Genomic DNA, 17,222 nt, shown 5'->3' on the forward strand with positions numbered 1-17,222 from the left:
GGTGGGCTGGGAGTGGTGTCCTGCAGCCAGCTTGTACCAACTCTGTGAGAAGCTATTGTTCACATTTTCAGGAATTTTGCAAGCCATTTGACATTACATTGGTAGCTTGAAATTACTCCACGTGGGAGTATTTATAATCACAGAAATGGTCTTTACCGGAGAGCTGATTGTTAAACATTTGCCAGCACACCAGGGCAGAGGGGAGGCAGGCAGGAGGCACCACTGTGGATAGACCCAAAGACATCTAACCAAGTTAGAGAGCCCAGCAGGCCAGAACAGTGTTTGGGGATGTGAAAACCAGGAGCCTCCAATTGTTTTCTCTGATCTCCAGTAGGAGGTGATGCAAGCAATGAGCTTTGAACACCCCTGGCCACCACCTGACAAAAAGTTTCCCTTAGATGGTGCATTTCTATGCGCCCCCCCCTCCCCCAACCACCACCACTTCACATTCTCCCACAGGCTACTCTCTGTATAGCCCCTTAGGCCTTTGCAGGGCCTAAGGAGCATATTTCTTCCCCTTCTTCCCCCAGGGCAATGTGTCTTGGGATAGGGTTAATAGGTACAACCTTCTCTGTGAAAAGGCAGCAGCCCAGTGCCCTACCCACACAGAGTCTTCATTCTTGCATCTGCAAAGTTGGCATCATAGCTTTATTTGTGCGCTGTGAGGGTGAAGGCAATCTGTCATCGTCGTCTTTCTCTGATATGCTCCAGAATCAAGAGGGGTGAGTGAAACAGCCATGAGCAGGGCCAGGTGTGGGCTGCGAGGTACGTCAGGAGTCCTTAGGGCGGTGACCCATGTGTGCATATCCTGTTTCAGAGGAGGGGTCCTGAGGAAAGGGGGCCAGCAAGACTGGGCAGCGGTTAAGCTGAAAGCCTGCAAGTCTGAAGGGACACAGACTTGGGCAGAAGGAGAGATGAAGTCAGGACGGGCTGAGGGAGGCAGCGCTGCCGGGGAGAAGCTGGGATGCATTACTCAGCCAGGCTTGTGCTTTGCTCTCTTCAAAATGGGCTCCTCTGCTTAATGAGCCCTTCATCTCTCCCCAGGAGGGCAGAAGAGAAAACCCAAAATGAGAAGGAAAAGTTCTGGGCTGGACTCTCTGAAACTGGTGGTCTGCAACAGTCCACAAAGAACATGATTTCCCAGTTACCTAGCATTGCTGGCTGCAGTCCCGCTCCCATGACCTTAGTGTCTGTCCCGGAAGGCTTGAGGGCCTGCTGGTATCTTCCCTGCAGAAAGGAAGCTCCATCGATCATTAGAGATCATCTAGCAGCAGACCTAGTAGTAGAGCAGGCTCTCTTCCGGTTTACTGCTCAAGGTAAACAGTGACTGTGATTAAAGGAACCTGACATCTTTCCCTCAGCCCAAATTGCATCCCATCTCCAGGCCTGGCTGGGCCATGGGTGAGAACGGCAGGAAGGAGCTAAGCCCGATGGAAGTCCCCGCGCTGGCCACCAGTCTTGCTAATGAGCTTGATCTCCTCCAACACGATGTCCCTGCTGACAGCCTTGCACATGTCGTACAGGGTGAGGGCGGCCACTGCAGCAGAGGTCAGGGCCTCCATCTCCACCCCAGTGGGGCCCCGAGCCCGGCAAGATGCCCGGATCTCCACAGCATGGCGTGTGCTGTCCAGCTCCAGCTGCACCTGGACGTGGCTCAGGGCCACATGGTGGCACAGAGGGATCAGCTGGCTGGTCAGCTTGGCTGCCTGGACTCCAGCCAGCTGGGCCACCACCAGGGCATCTCCTTTCTTGAGCTGGTTCTGCTGGACAAGCTTGAAGGCTACAGGCCCCAGGAGGACCACGGCTGAGGCCACAGCCACCCGTTCTGTGTCTGGCTTCTTGCCCACATCTACCATCGCTGCCCGTCCTTCCGAGTCCACATGAGTTAGTTGTTCTGAGGTTAGCTGGGGTCCTGAGGGGGCAGCAGAAGCCCAGGAACCTGGGCTAAGGCACTTTGAGTTGGCATTTGAGTCTACATGGGAAGTGTAGTGTCTCTGAAAGGAGCCAGACCCCAGCTGCTGCTGGGCTAGAGGAGGGGTCTGGGGGACCCTGTATCCTTTCCATAAAGTGGCCATCTGGCTGGAGAAACTCATTCTGGATCTTAGACCCTCAACATGGAGGGCATCCCAGGAGGAAATGCTTGGATTGGCTGGTGGGGAATCACGGAACATCAGAAATAACTCTGCAAGTCAAGAAAAAAAGAGAAGAAAGACTAAGTCCAAAAGACAATTATTTTTCCCACCTGTACTCCCCAACCCTCTCCCTATCCCACCTCAAGTTCTCTTTCACAGTGAGGGGAAAGAGGAATGAAGAACAAAAAGCTTAGCGGGAAGAGACAAAACAGAAGATCCACAGATAGATGGCATCCAGAGTCCAAGTTCACAGCCCTTCTCACCCGGTGACGGACAGGGTAACAGCCCGCCCAGAGACTGCTGTGCCAGGGTGGCGAGGGTGACTCCGGGCCCCCTCATGAAAACCTTCTCATTTCTCAAGTTCTCTCCAGCAGCAGCAAGCTGAAGCCCAGCAGCAGCAAGCTGAATGTCCCTTCAATTTTCTTAAACCTAGAGCTAGGTCTCACCCTAAATTACCAATTACACTTATTTTCATCTTCACATTCTCCATGAAGAGTTAATACAACCATTTAGTTTACACACAAGATAATAAGAGGAATATTTGATCTACTTAAATGTTTTTCAAGTCCCCTCAAGCACATCAAAAGTGCACACAAACTGACGGCCTGATTCAGATGGTGCCAAGGGGGCCTGGGGAATGGTGCAGGGTCTCGTCACTCAAAGGGTGGCTGGCTCATGGACCAGCAGCACCAGCACCGCCTGAGAACTCACAAGAGATGCAGAATCCCATCCCAGACCTCCCAAGTCAGAATCCAAATGACAAAATCCCCAATGATTCACATGCATTCTGATAGGCCCTGTTCTAGGCAACTCTTGATTGTATAGAAAGCAGACCAATTACTCAGTATCTCTGAAAGTATGAAGCAAATGCTCCCCAGCTTCCCGCTTCCCATCATACTCTAAGCCCCGGACTTGCCAATGTCAAAGGTGCAGCCTCCCTTCTGGGGAGATGCTGTCAAGGACATGAAGGTGCCTCAGCTTGGGTCAGGGCACAACAAGAGGACTTTGATGCCGGGGGTGGAAGGAGAAGAGATGGGAGTCTTCTTCCCAATGGCAAGCTGCCTTTGCTTTCCTGGGCAGTTGGTGGGCAAAGATGGTCCTTGGGCTGTCTCTAGCCTGTTTTCCTCTGGGCCACTGAGCTCACTCTGCTCCAACCTCTAGAAAAAGGATCTTTCCTCTCATTTTTTCCCTCCTGCTAGTGGCACAGTTGAGGGGGCCCAGACCTGACTGTGGGCAAAGGGTCAAGGCCTCACCTGCTCTAATCTGGGCACAGTGAAAGAGGGGCAACAGCCACCCTACAGTGACTAGCCCAGCCCCCAGGGGTAGGAGACCACATAGGCCTTAAAAAGAGGGACTTTTGTTTGAAGCATCCTGCACATACTGTGATACGTCCTATGCAGATGTTCCTGAGAGTTAAGGAAGTGGGAAGCTGAAGTCTTGGCCATCTCCTCCTTGGAAAGGTGAGTAACATTATTAACTTGCTCCCTCAAGCTCTGCCCAGCCCAGCACAGATGTGTGGCCACACATCCACCAGTAGGGGCTAATGGCCAGATAACACAGTGCATGGATCAGTCTATACTACAGAGGACACCAGCCGTTGTATCTAAACTGGGAGATTTTAGAGCTGAGGAAAAGGCCTGTTTTAACCAGGACCTCAATTCTCAGGGAGCCGCTAACTTAGTGATCATTAAATCTGGTGGACCATTCCCCTGCTCCAATTTCTGGTGAGAAAGAAGGATCATTTCTGTGGCAGATATAGTAAGAGGGAAGATGAACAGGGAGGGAAGAAACCATAAAACCTTGAAGGTTAAGAAGAGATGAAGGAGGAATAGAACACACACAAGGATGAGAACATCAGCATGAAATGCAGGAGCTGGGGGTGCCTATGGCACGGCTCCCACCCCATGGGATCCCCAAATGACAAGGGTGAGTGGTTACGTACTGATGGGTCACCCACCGATGAGGATCATGGGCCGGTTCTTCATCTGGGAAATACTGAACATGCCTGGGGTGAGGGAAAGATGGGGAGGGAGAAGAAAGCAGGGGAAGGGGATAGAGAGGGTGAGGAGAGCAAAGTTCACTGAAACGAACGTGCTTGACGGCCCCAGCACATGCACTCAGCTATATGCACCCTGAAAAAAGGCCCCCATGTGTGCACCGCAAGGTCACTCATGGCTGTGCCCAGAGAACCAGTCTGTGGACATCAGGACCCTGCCCTCCATAAACAGAAGGCAACATGTGGGATGAGAGAGAAGCAATGTCATCCCCTCCTCCCCACCCAATAAAACAGCCCAAGAGAATTGGGGGTCCCCTCCTGTGCAGCCTCTGCTATGACATTTCCCCACAGAAGGAGAGCCATCATTGTACCCCGAGTCCAGGGGGCCAATAAGAGTGGGTGGTTTGGTAGTGGGGATGATGCTAACTCCAGCTTCCTACTAGGTGTTCCTTGGGCATCTCACCCCACAACTCCAGACCTTCCTCCAGGGGACAAGGCCCACTCACCATCCAGGCCAGCCCTCCCCACCCTGCCCTTACCTGCATGCTGCCGCTTCTTCCTGCCCACAGCAGCCCCGATGATTCTCAGCAGCTCCTGCTCAGAGGCCCCAGCTCGCAGGTGATCCCGCAGAGATACCTCAGAGTTTCCAAAGAGGCAGACCTACATGGGGTCGAGGACAACATGCCTTCATTATCGCTGAGAGCCTTGGCCTCCTGGCCTCTGAGCAGCTCATTCCTTCCCTGAATTCCCCAGGGAAGAGCACCAGGGCCCAGGCCTCCCATGGCAGGGCCCCCAGCAGTGAGAGACAGAGGTGCTGTAGGGAGGTCAGAGAGGCTAGAAGAGCAAGATGTAAAATTGGAATTCCCAATGCCTGTACTTGAGTGAGTCATATTTCCCTCAGTGTATTTGAAAAAACTAAGTAGATGCCAACAGAGATAGCACATAAAAATCCAGATCCGTATCTTCTCCTGAGACCCTTGCTGGAATGACCTCTTTATCACCATGAGAATGGCCCCCAATCAGCTGGAGCTGTCTGTGGCCTGGAAGTCCCCTACCCCCTGCTGTGCCATACACATCCCAATTCACCTCAGCCCCTCCAAGTCACTTGTGGATGTCACCTGCCTGCTCTGTACTTATCTGAGCTTGTGATCACTGCTTGGAAGCTTCAGCTGAGGGCTGGTGGGGATGACAACTTAAGGTCGTTCAAACTTGCTCAATGCTTCCCAACTTCTGTAAAGGATGAGGCAGCCCCAGAAATCAATGTATCTACCATCCTTCCACCAAAACTTATAAAGTATCTACTCGGTGCTAGCTCTGCACAAGACACTGTGGTCACAGAGAAAGAAGAATGCCTGAGAAGCTTGTGAGGGCAGAGACCACTGGGGAAGATAAGACAGAAGGGAAATCTAGGATCGTTCTAATTGCTTCACCTCATTCCTCAACTCCCCCACCAGCCCCCAGGTTCCCTTCTCTGCAACAAAGAGGTTCCTCCTGTGGACTTCACCTGCTGGGTCCCCCTCCAGCTGGCTCCTGCCTGGGAGGTCAGGGGGTAAAGGGAAAGAAAGACCTTGAGGCACTTCTCCCCTGCTTCCTCCCTGCTTTGGTATCTCTGGCAGCAGCTGCTTCTCTGCACAGCTCAAGTGCCAATGAGGTAGCCTCTCCTCTAAGGCTCCAGCCCTTCCTGGGCTCCAGTGACATCAATGCCTCCCCCTTGCCCTGTCAAAGTAGGAACAGCTGTTTGCTGCTGCTGGTCCCAAGTACCTCAGCATTCCTCAGTGGTTCCCTTAATCCTACGTGCTATAAATAGCTTCTTCACTACATTCTCTTCAGAATCCCATCTTCCATTTTCTGCCAAGACCTCACAGATACAGAAACCACCTACGGTCCAGGTCAATTCCATATCCGCAGCCCAGAAAAAAGCCCAAGCTTTTCAGCAACCTGCTGGATGGTTCCTTTTGGATTCAAGTTGGATGCATGTAAATCCAACCCACCATCACCACCTTCCCACAACTGTAAAAGATCCCAAGGCCTTCCAGATACCTTGATGCCTTCCTCCCGCTCCTTCCACAAACATTACCAAGCTCTCAGAATGTTCCTTCAACACACACTCTTACATATTTGGAGAACCACTGAACAGTCACCTAAATGTCTTCCTGTCATCACATCCAACCTGTGGCTTATAAAACATGCATGGGGGATGTCATCCCTGTTCAGGAACCTTACACAGCACCCTACTGTCCACAGAACGCATTCTGAACCAAAGCCCTCTCAATGTAGTTTTCCTGTAGCTAACTTTAATCTGCCCTAGCCTGCCCAACCAGTATGAACCCTACGTGTGCGCCCTCCCCTCCTCACTTGTGCCCCACCCATTCTTCAGGCTTGCCAAGGTCTGCAGTGCTCTTCCTTGAGGCCTAGCGCCTCATGGCCTATCCAGCCACGCATGCGGCAAGGACTCCCATGCCGCCACACATTGCCTCTGTTTGGTCTTGCCGCTAAGTCTGCATGGCCCTGATGAGAAGGGGTCCTGACATCCCCCACAGGGCCGAATGCAAACGACATGCTTGTTAGATATGAGTAACATCCATGTCTGGTTTCAGAGCTGAGCCCCTGGCCTGGTGGAAGGGGCTAACCATGGTGGGGGCCAGGCAAAATGCACATTGATCCTTCAGCATTCCATGAAAGCTGGAAAGGAGCTCCCAAAAAACCAGAAGCTGGACAGGCCATGAGGAAGGAAGGAATGATTCACGGTGACATTTCCAGAGTGGCCATGCATTCACTCCCACCTGCTGCTCCCATCATGCCCCCAAACCTGACATTATTGCACCAACCACCACCCACCCCTGCACTGTGCCCTGCCAGTCTTCTGTCCAATCAGGGAGCACAGGTGGGAGGAGCTCTGAGAACACAGGTGGCAAGGGTCTCCATGGTGGAGGGGATGCTCACCTTGAGGTTCCCATCAGCTGTGATTCGCAGGCGGTTGCAGGTCCCACAGAAATGCTCAGACATGGACGTGATGAAGCTGATCTGGCCTTGGAAGCCAGGGATTTTAAAGGCCTGGGTAGCGGAGAGTGGGAGGAAAAGGGCAGTGAAGGGGACGAGTTACAGAGCCCAGGCTCTCACTCGGTGACATCAGAACCTCCGCTCCTCAACCCTCTCCCAGAGGGGCCCATATGAGGCTCCACCCGAGGCCCTCAGGTGATAGAAGAATCTGGTAAGATGGATGACCCATGGGTTCCTGACCCATGCCTGGCTTGCCCTAGATAAAAGCTGCTAAGGCAGCATGTTTAGAAAAGGCTGTGTGGTGATGAGCATTTTTTCATATGTTTGTTGGCCTCCTGTATGTCTTCTTTTGTAAAGTATCTGTTCATATCCTTTGCCCATTTTTGAATGGGCTTGTTTGTTTTTTTCTTGTAGATCTGCTTTAGTTCTTTGTAAATTCTGGATATCAGCCCCTTGTCAGATGGGTAGACTGCAAAAATTTTTTCCCATTCTGTTGGCATCACTGGTCATCAGAGAAATGCAAATCAAAACCACATTGAGATACCATCTCACACCAGTTAGAATGGCGATCATTAAAAAATCGGGAAACAACAGATGCTGGAGAGGATGTGGAGAAATAGGAACACTTTTACACTGTTGGTGGGAATGTAAATTAATTCAACCATTGTGGAAGACAGTGTGGCGATTCCTCAAGGACCTAAAAATAGAAATCCCATTTGACCCAGCAATCCCATTACTGGGTATATATCCAAAGGATTATAAATCATTCTACTACAAGGACACGTGCACACGAATGTTCATTGCAGCACTGTTTACAATAGCAAAGACCTGGAACCAACCCAAATGCCCAACGATGATAGACTGGATAGGGAAAATGTGGTACATATACACCATGGAATATTATGCAGCCATCAAAAACGATGAGTTCACGTCCTTTATAGGGACATGGATGAACCTGGAAACCATCATTCTCAGCAAACTGACACAAGAGCAGAAAATCAAACACCGTATATTCTCGCTCATAGGCGAGTGTTGAACAATGAGAACACATGGACACAGGGAGGGGAGCACTACACACTGGGGTATGTTGGGGGGAAATGGGGGAGGGGAGGGGGGTGGGGAGGTGGGGAGAGATAGCATGGGGAGAAATGACAGATACAGGTGAGGGGACGGAAGGCAGCAAAGCACACTGCCATGTGTGTACCTATGCAACAATCTTGCATGTTCATCACATGTACCCCAAAACCTAAAATGCAATAAAAAAAAAAATTAAAAAAATAAAAAAAAATAAATTATATAAACACATTCAAAAGACTGTAAAAAAAAAAAAAAAAAAAAAAGAAAAGGCTGTGTGGAACAGGGATGAGCAGCGCCCCCTGCCACTTGCTGTAGTGTGTCCTCTGATACGTGACAGACCCCCAACCCTAGCCGGGCCCACATCTTCCTCCATGAAACAGGGAGGTGGTTGTGATAGCACTGACGCTTCCTGCATAAACAGTACCATCACCCATCACTGCATCCCCACCACAGTGCAGCCAGCTGCTAGCTCTCCATCCTAGGGTAGAAGCATGACCTTCCTCCAGGCCTGTCCCACACCCTCCTGCTCCCTAACCTTGGCTGTGCTGGACTCCTCCTCTGGCAGCTTCTCCAGCTCTGGCCACTGCTGCCGGACAGTGTCCAGCATCTCCTTATAGCTGACCATCTTCTTGAAGTTCCACTTGTTGCCTGTGTTTGGGTTGGGGGAAGGCAAGGGGAGCTTCTGAATCAGAGTTGAAGGGGCCCCGGGGTCTCCGAGTCCATCCCCTGCCATAGCACAGCAATCAGTTCTCCAGCCTCTTGGATGGGAGGGACAGGGAGCCCTGCCTAAAATGGGTGGATCAAATCACACCCACAGTGGACTCCAACAACCCATCATAATCCTAGACCCAGTGCCTGCCTGGGCCTCTCCCATCATCCCTGGGGTCACCCATACTCACCAGGTGAGCCATCCCACTTGACCAGCAGGCCCAGTCCCTCTTCCCTTCCCCACCCCGTCCCTGGTCACTGACCATCAAAGGGCATGTACTCTATGAAGCGCACGTCCAGGGGGAGGCCCTCGGTCAAGGCTGCAAAGTCCAGGAGTTCATCCTCGTTAAGGCCTCGCATCACCACACAGTTCACCTGGCCGGGGGGACGGTGGGACTATGAGGGCTGTGCCCCCTGCGTTCTTTTGTGGCACCCCCATGGGGGCCTGGCACCACTGAGGCCTTCCACTCAGGGACCCATTCCTTGCTTCTCCCACTCAGTTCTCTAAGTTGGGGGATTCCATGGGGTCACTGATTTTCTCCTTTCTCTCAAGGGTGGGTAGGGCTGGACCAGCTGAGAGAGAAGAGGTAGGAGGATGCACGCACTTCGGCCATGCTGGCCAGAGCTGAGGGCTCTCAAGCGGGCCGGGGGCCACGAGGGGAAGGCCAGGGCGGTGTGGAGGGACGTCGGCAATTCACAGTGGGGGCACGGCCTCACCTTCACAGGGTTGTAGCCCAGCTCAATGGCCTTGTGGATGCCCTCCATGACCTTGTGGAAGCCTAGGAGGGAGAAACAAGGCTCCATGAATTTCTGCTCTCTCCTCTTCCCCCACGCCTCCACAGAAAAGCACCGGAGCTATAAAGGAGCCTGAAAAACCATCTCATCTGGAGATTGGCAAATGTTTTCTGAAACAGACCAGAGTAATATCGTAGGCTTTGCAAACCTACAAGCAACACGGAGGATCCATGTAAGTATATGTCACACAGTACTGACTCAATTCCAAATATAGCAGTGATGACTGAGTACGATGTTTTGTAAACCAGATCTACAAATGGGATACAATAACGCAATTCTTTTTGCAGGGACAGTATTTTGCTTAAATGGAGTTCATAATGTTCCCTATCATCAACTGATTGCAAATGTTTATCGTAAAATGCATTCTTGGCTCAAAGGCTATATGGAAACGGATGCGGCCTTCGGGCCGTAGCATGCTGACCCTGGATCTAGCTGAACCCTCTCGTAAGTCTGCAGGAGGAAACGGAGACTCAGGCAATGCCCTGCTCAGAGCCTCAGGGCTCCATCTTTTAGAATGCAGGTTTTCCACTCCCATTTCAATGTTTTTTCCTCAATAGTCCATCAGTGATTCACGCAACACATACCCTCCAAGCACCTACTACCCACAGGTGCTGTTCCAGGGCTGGAAAGTGATTACTGTCTGGACAATCATTCACCACAGTCAATGTGACCCCAGCTGACTTCTCACTGCCCAGTTGTCTCATGCATATAGTCACATGATCACCTACTGGATCCTGGCTCCCTCTGGCATTCCCCAGCCTGCACAGCCTGGGTGGTCACCTGTGAGAGAGGGTGCCTAGCGATGGTCTCCAGGGTTTCCTTGCAGCATTTTCAGACTGCTCAATGAGAGGGTAGAGGGAAGAATGTGTGGCTTTAAAAAAACAATGCTGCTAGGATATGCTAGAGCTGTAAGTTTTCTTTTCTGCTTAACACTCCCCTCCAAAGGCAGGTGGTAGATGAAACAGTATGAATGAGAGGGAAGATCCAATTTCTGCAATCCTTGCACCAGGAAATAAGAGACAAAGAGAGGGGAGAAGGTATATGCGGGGGTACAGGCCACAGATCCACCTCCTGCTTTCCCACTGCAGAGCCCTTGCAGGTTCTTTACTCCTGCTTCCCTTCGGAGTATGTGCCATTGATTCAAACCATTCTGTTCCTCACTGCCAGCATACATGCCTCCTCCTTGAAGCCCTCCTAGTTCTCTCCTGCTAATTCTTTCCAATACCACAAGACAAGCAAAGGCTGTCCTGGGGAATTGTATCTTGTGGCCCTTAGCAGCCTGTAAGGCAATGTCTGTGTGTCTTCTGTTCCCTCCACAGCACCTAGAGCAGCGCTTTACAGAGGAAGGAGATGGAGTGAGTGCTTCCTCAGCACGTGGAGGGTATAAGCAGGGCATCACACCTGGTTTATGAAAAGGGAGAAAAGAAGATGGTGGGGCTGATCTTGAAGCTATTTGCAAGGAAGGAGGAGGAGAGCTGGGCCTCCCCGCCATCTCTCTGATTCTCCAGAGTCCTCAATCATGTACCCACTTCCCCCATGTCAAAAGGTATCCAGACCTGAAAAGCCTTTGCCGCAACATGAGATCCATGCCAAGGGGAAGCCAGGCGTTGGTCTACTACAACCTGGAGCTCGAGGCTGGCTCTACCTGTCCACCTTGGGCCTCCTGAGGCAGCCGGGCAGAAGATGTGGGTGTGCTTGCAGCAAGGGGTGCCTAGGAGAGGCTTATATCCAGGCAGGCACAGGGACAACCATGGGGGACTGCTGGGGGACCCCCACCCGACGGCACACAACCACACCCTGGTGTCCCAGAGTGGCTACTTCCACCTTGGGCTGTCCACGTTTCTTCAGAGCTCATTGTAGAATGACCAGTTCCACCCAGTTTGCCATGGACTGTCTTGGTTTTAAAACTTCAAATCCTTCATTCTAAACCCCCCTTCAGTCCTGGGCAAACTGGCGCTCGGGTGGTAGGGAGGCTGGTCTCCCTAGGTCATTAGCATCTGACCCCCAAAGACCCTGATGTACATTTGGCAAAGAGGAGAGGTGCGAAATAAGTGCTGTGACTTACCAATAGCCCAGGCACCAAGAGGAAGCGACCAGGCCCCTCGCTCCGCACTGGCCGTGCCCTCCCCAGCTAAGCAGACTCTGGGAGGGAAAACTCGCCCCATCCACATCTGCTCACCTTTCCTGCGGACGATGAACTCAAACTTGGCAGGCACCAGGGTGTCCAGGCTGATGTTGATGGCGCTGAGACCAACCTTCTGAAGCTGGGGGAGCAGCCGGGCCAGGTTGATGCCATTGGTGGTGACACCGATGGTCCTCAGCCCTTCCAGCTGCTGGAGCTGGGCTGTAAGGACGACAGGAAGGGGGTCAGACTGCTTGCATGTTCTTGGTGAGGCCAGCAGAAGGGCTGGAAGCCAAAACTCTGTCCAGTCAAGATGGATGGAAAAGAGGCTCTTTACAGACCTGTATTAACTAGGCCTAATTTTAAAAGAAATCTAAGAATAAAAATTGACAAAAATAACCAAAGATTAAGCACTGAATGCGCTCTCTTTGCTAGGTGCTCTGCTGATGGCTTTGCACACATTAGCTCATTGAAGCCTCACAATAACAATGATCTCATTTAGTAGATAAAAAAAGACGTTCTCTGAAAGATTATGAAAACTGCTTAATGCCACATAGTAAGAAGAGCTGGCATTTAAATCCACGTGTACCCGACTCAGGACTCTGTTCCTAACAATGAACTACTTCACAGGTCCTGATATTCTGTATAATGAAAGCATAAAAGTGTTTGAATTAAGTGCCATTTGACGCTCCATTCTACCAAATGTCCCTAGAAATAATGGAAGGATTTAAAAAATCCATAATAGCATTGGAAGGTAAAAAAGAATGCTGTGAATAGCCTAGAAAGGTAAAGAAGTACTGAAAGAAAGCAAATGGGATTGATCAGATGGATAGAGACCACAGCTCAAGTGCACCAGGAGTTACATTTGGAGGAGGTGGGCAGGTTGGCCTCGTCCTTCCCATAGGCAGGGGAAGGCAGCAGAAGCATTTGCCTCAAGGATAGAGCACCAGTGCAGACACGTAAGCCAGCCATGCAGCTGTGTTAGTTTCTTCTCATGCTGCTAATAAAGAAATACCTGAGATGGGTAATTTATAAAGAAAAGAGGTTTACTTGAGTCACAGTTCAGCACGGATGGGGAAGCCTCAGGAAACTTACAATCATGGCAGAAGAGGAAGTAAACATGTCCTCCTTCACACAGCGGCAGCAAGAAGTGTTGAGCAAAATAAGCAAAGCCCTTCATAAAAACCATCAGATCCCGTGAAAACTCACTATCATGAGAACAGCATGAGGGTAACCACCCCCGTTATTAAATTACCTCCTACTAGGTCCCTCCCATGACACATGGGGATTATGGGAACTACAATTCAATATAAGGTTTGGGTGGGGACACAGCCAAACCACACTGGGGGCAAGCCCTGAGTCCTGGTGACACTCAGCAGTACCTCACACCCCTTCTCCACAACCTTGGAGCAGCCCATAGAAACACAACATTGCCAGGCAGGCCAACACAGACCTCAGGCACTAAGATGAAGACGCCACCAAGAATCAATAAATGTTAAAGGAGGATGCCATGAAAGAAAGATCACCAATTCTTCAAACAGAAGAATAAAAGGAAGAGGAGAAGGAACAGTGGTAACAGAAAACAATTCTTTTAAAAAGCAGGGGGAATATCCCCATTGGGCTAAATACTCAATCCTGAAAATAAACCAACAGAAAACCCTAATTAGGGCTCTTAAAAATTAAATATATAGTTACAAACAAAAAGAAAAACTTGAGAAGCAGAATGGACACAAGAACAAATGAGCAAGCTGGGAAATTCGGCAGAGACATTCTTGAAAAGCTGCATACAAAAGACCAAAGAATGAAAAGAATGAGTCTGAAGAAACACACCTGCTCACATTCAAATTCAATAAAATCTAGAGAAAAGACAAGTCGTCAAAATATGCACAGTAGTTATCTTTGATCAGTAGGATCACAGGTGATTTTTTACGTTTATTTATAGGTAACATTTATTTCTATAATGAACGAGTTTTCTTTTAGAATGTGGGAGGCACACATACACCACTCCCCCTGGATTTTAGCTGACCTCTGCTACACGGACAGTGCCACTGACCACATCCTTCCAGCCACCAGACCAGTTGTTTCCAAGAAGCTATGTAAATGCATGTCTCTACGAAGACTCAGCTCAGCACCGCATGAAAGCGGAAACCAAGAGTCAAGTGCTCAAGTGAAGCCGAACTCAGAAAAAGGCAGAATATTACAAAATTCATCATCGGTTTAAGGTAGGGATGCATGGAAGTGCACACACTCATGGTGTAATAAAATTATATAATCTTTCTGGAGAGTTGTACATGGAACTTTTTAAAGCCTTTGACCTGAAATTTCACTAAGGATTTAATCTAAGGAAATAATCATGGATGTGAATAATATTTATCTACAAGGGTGTTCATTACAGAGCAATAAATAATTAAGGGAAGTGGGAAATAATCTAGAGAGCCAACTATAGCAAACTTGTTGAATTCTGTTTTCTCTGGATGATGGAATATTATGCAACTCAAAATGACTCTGTAAAATCATACACTGGGGTATAGGGAAATGCACACACTATATTAGGTAGAGAGAACTGTAACACAAGACGCAGTCAACACAGAAGACAGTAAACATGAGATGCAGAGAAAAATGGCAAGCAGGTCATCACACCAAAACGTCAACAGTGGTTACAAATAGGCAGTAACGACATTCTTTCTGCTTTTCTGAAATAAACATAAGTTACTTTTGTTAAAAATAAAGTTTACAAGAGCTGTTTGAAAAAGGCAAGAGTTTCACTCTGGCTCTGCCAATAAGGAAAATTAGGAGTAGTTGTTCACACCTGCAAAATCAACCCTGGAGAAACATAGAATCTAGCTATCTATGAACTTAACAATCTAAGTCCTTAAGAAGAATAGTTGTTCTGAATTGGTATGAGTTAGGGAAAGAAGCTGATGAGCAGAGAATGTGATAAAGGAAAAGGAAGCAGGTTAAGCTCTATTCTTTCCCTTGCCCACTGAGGCCTCAGCACAATCACCAATTATCGCCTTAATGAAGAAATCAGTGGCAACTTCCCAAAGAACTAGTTTAAAAGTCAACTGGAGGCTGGGTGTGAAGGCTCACGCCTGTAATCCCAGCACTTTTGGAGGCCAAGGTGGGTGGATCACTTGAGGTCAGGAGTTCAAGACCAGCCTGGCCAATGCGGTAAAATCCTGTTTCTACCAAAAAGACAAAAATTAGCCAGGTGTGGTGGTGGCACATGCCTGCAATCCCAGCCACTTGGGAAGCTGAAGCAGGAGACTAACTTGAATTCAGGCGGCGGAGGTGGCAGTGAGCCGTCATTGCATCACTGCACTCCAGCCTGGGCAGCAGAGTGAGACTCTCTCAAAACAGAACAGAACAAAACCTCATAAGCTGATTTTAAAATTTACATAGCCAAACCTTAGTATATGTGAAACATTGTTGAAAAATAAAAAGAATTTGCCCTACCAGATAATCGACTGATGAAGCTACAGTGATTAGGACAGGTTGATATTGGCACAGAGACTAACAAATTGACCAACAGAACAAAGTAGAGCTGAAACAGATCAATACTTACAGAATGGCAGATTTATGGAGTGAGGACTGTTCAATACAAAAAAAAAAAAAAAAAAAACAAGAAAAAGACAACTAACCATATGGAAAAACATTACACTGGATTCCCAAAAGTCATCTACAGAATATCTAAGGACTTACATGCTACATTCACAATTTTTAGTGAAGAACATAGGTAGGTGATCTGATCTAGGGTTAGGTGTTTCATTAACAAGATATGAAAACAACCATGAAAGAAAAAACAAAACACTGAAGAAAAACTGCTACTAATCAAAAAGAATCATTACACATGGTATACTTTTTTTTTTCAGATTGGGAGGAGGTATCTGCAACATATGTAAAGAACCTGTACCAAATCAATATGAAAGGACAAAGAACCAAATAGAAAAATGGGCAAAAGACATGACCAGGAATTACACAGAAAAAGATATTTTATATTTACATTTAGCTAATTAACATGTGAAGAGATGCCAACTTCATTCTTAAATACAAAAATACAAACTAAGACCACAGTGAAACATAATTTTACACTTGTTCAACTGGTGAAAAACAAGAATAGTAGTGCTGGGGAGACTGGTTGACAGGATCCCTTACGTAGTGCTGGTGAAAGTGTATTTGGCACAACCACTTTATGAAGTAATGCCACATTGTTTTCCAGAGTTAAACATTCACATACTTCATGATCCAACAATTCCACTGCTAGACAAAGCATATACCAGGATATGTTAATGAAAACAAGAATGTTCAAAGCAGCACTGTCCACAACAACACAACTGGAACCAATTCAAATGCTTACTAAAAGGAGAAAATAGGGTACATTCACATAATGTAACAGTAGACCACAGGGGAAAAAAGAGAACTCTATAACATCATGCATTTTACTTGAGTCAAAAAAAAAAAAAAAAAAAAAAAAGTCCTGAAGATTACACACAGCATGACACTGACAAAGTTGAAAACACTGTATCTACTTTTTTAAAAGCAAGGGAACTGGGCCAGGTGTGGTGGCTCATGCCTGTAATCCCAGGACTTTGGGCGGCCAGGGCAGGAGGATCACTTGAGTCCAGGAGTGCAAGACCAGCCTGGGTAACATGGCAAAACACAGTCTCTACAAAAAATACAAAAATTAGGTGGGCTTGGTGGTGCATGCCTGTAGTCCTAGCTACTCTGGAGGCTGAGGTGGTAGGATCACTTGCCTGGGCAACACAGCTAGACCCAGCCTAAAAAAGGGGGGTGGGCAGGGAGGTAGCAAGGAAATGATAAATAGAAAACTGAGGAATGCTTACCTTAGAAGGCAGTGCGGTGGGAGGCCACATAGGTAGTTAAAAAATATTGCTGCAAGATGGCCGATTAGGAGCAGCTCTGGACTGCAGCTCCCAGCTAGAGCGTGAAGAGTGGACGCCATATTTCCAGATGGATTTTTATTGCCCACAGACCAGGAGATTCCCAGGTGGAGGGGCTGCACGGGTTGCCAGCATGGCTGTTTTGGCCGGTGCGGCTGGTCTCCACACAAAATACATGGGTCCGGGTGCCATTTCAGCTGGCAATTGGAGTGCCTGGGAGCCAGAGTTGCCCATTCAACTGATGAAAAGGGGACTGAAACAGGGAGCCAGGCAAGGAGATTCCCGGATGAAAAGCACCACAAATCTCCAGTGTGGCTGTTTAAGCTGGTGCAGTGGGTCACTGAACGGGAAATGACACAGATCCAGGTGCCTTTTCAACAGGTGACTGGAATGCCTGGGAGACAGAGTCACCTGTTCAACTGATAAAAAGGGGACTGAAACAGGGAGCCAGGCCAGTAGATTCCTGTACGAAAAAGCACCAAGAATCTCCA

At 48.8% G+C, this 17,222-nt stretch overlaps 1 protein-coding gene across 5 annotated transcripts in view; it reads right to left on the reverse strand.

The window, feature by feature from the left end:
- Window positions 1-627: 627 nt before the first annotated feature.
- The window catches only part of MOCS1 (molybdenum cofactor synthesis 1), a 366,833-nt gene continuing 350,238 nt past the window's right edge, over window positions 628-17,222 (reverse strand). For 3 of the 5 annotated variants that reach the window (XM_074398013.1, XM_039466308.2, XM_039466312.2), the window contains 8 exons: window positions 11,888-12,052; window positions 9,631-9,692; window positions 9,177-9,288; window positions 8,741-8,853; window positions 7,072-7,182; window positions 4,668-4,788; window positions 4,090-4,137; window positions 628-2,182 (listed from right to left, as the gene is read on the reverse strand). In XM_074398013.1, the coding sequence (XP_074254114.1) occupies window positions 1,422-2,182; window positions 4,090-4,137; window positions 4,668-4,788; window positions 7,072-7,182; window positions 8,741-8,853; window positions 9,177-9,288; window positions 9,631-9,692; window positions 11,888-12,052 (1,493 nt within the window). In that variant the 3' untranslated portion in view covers window positions 628-1,421. Of the gene's footprint in view, window positions 2,183-4,074; window positions 4,138-4,667; window positions 4,789-7,071; window positions 7,183-8,740; window positions 8,854-9,176; window positions 9,289-9,630; window positions 9,693-11,887; window positions 12,053-17,222 lie in introns of all 5 variants that reach the window. The other 2 variants (XM_003923250.4, XM_039466309.2) reach the window with 2 other exon arrangements.

The sequence above is a fragment of the Saimiri boliviensis genome, chromosome 4 (assembly GCF_048565385.1).
Source record: "Saimiri boliviensis isolate mSaiBol1 chromosome 4, mSaiBol1.pri, whole genome shotgun sequence".
NCBI lineage: Eukaryota > Metazoa > Chordata > Mammalia > Primates > Cebidae > Saimiri > Saimiri boliviensis.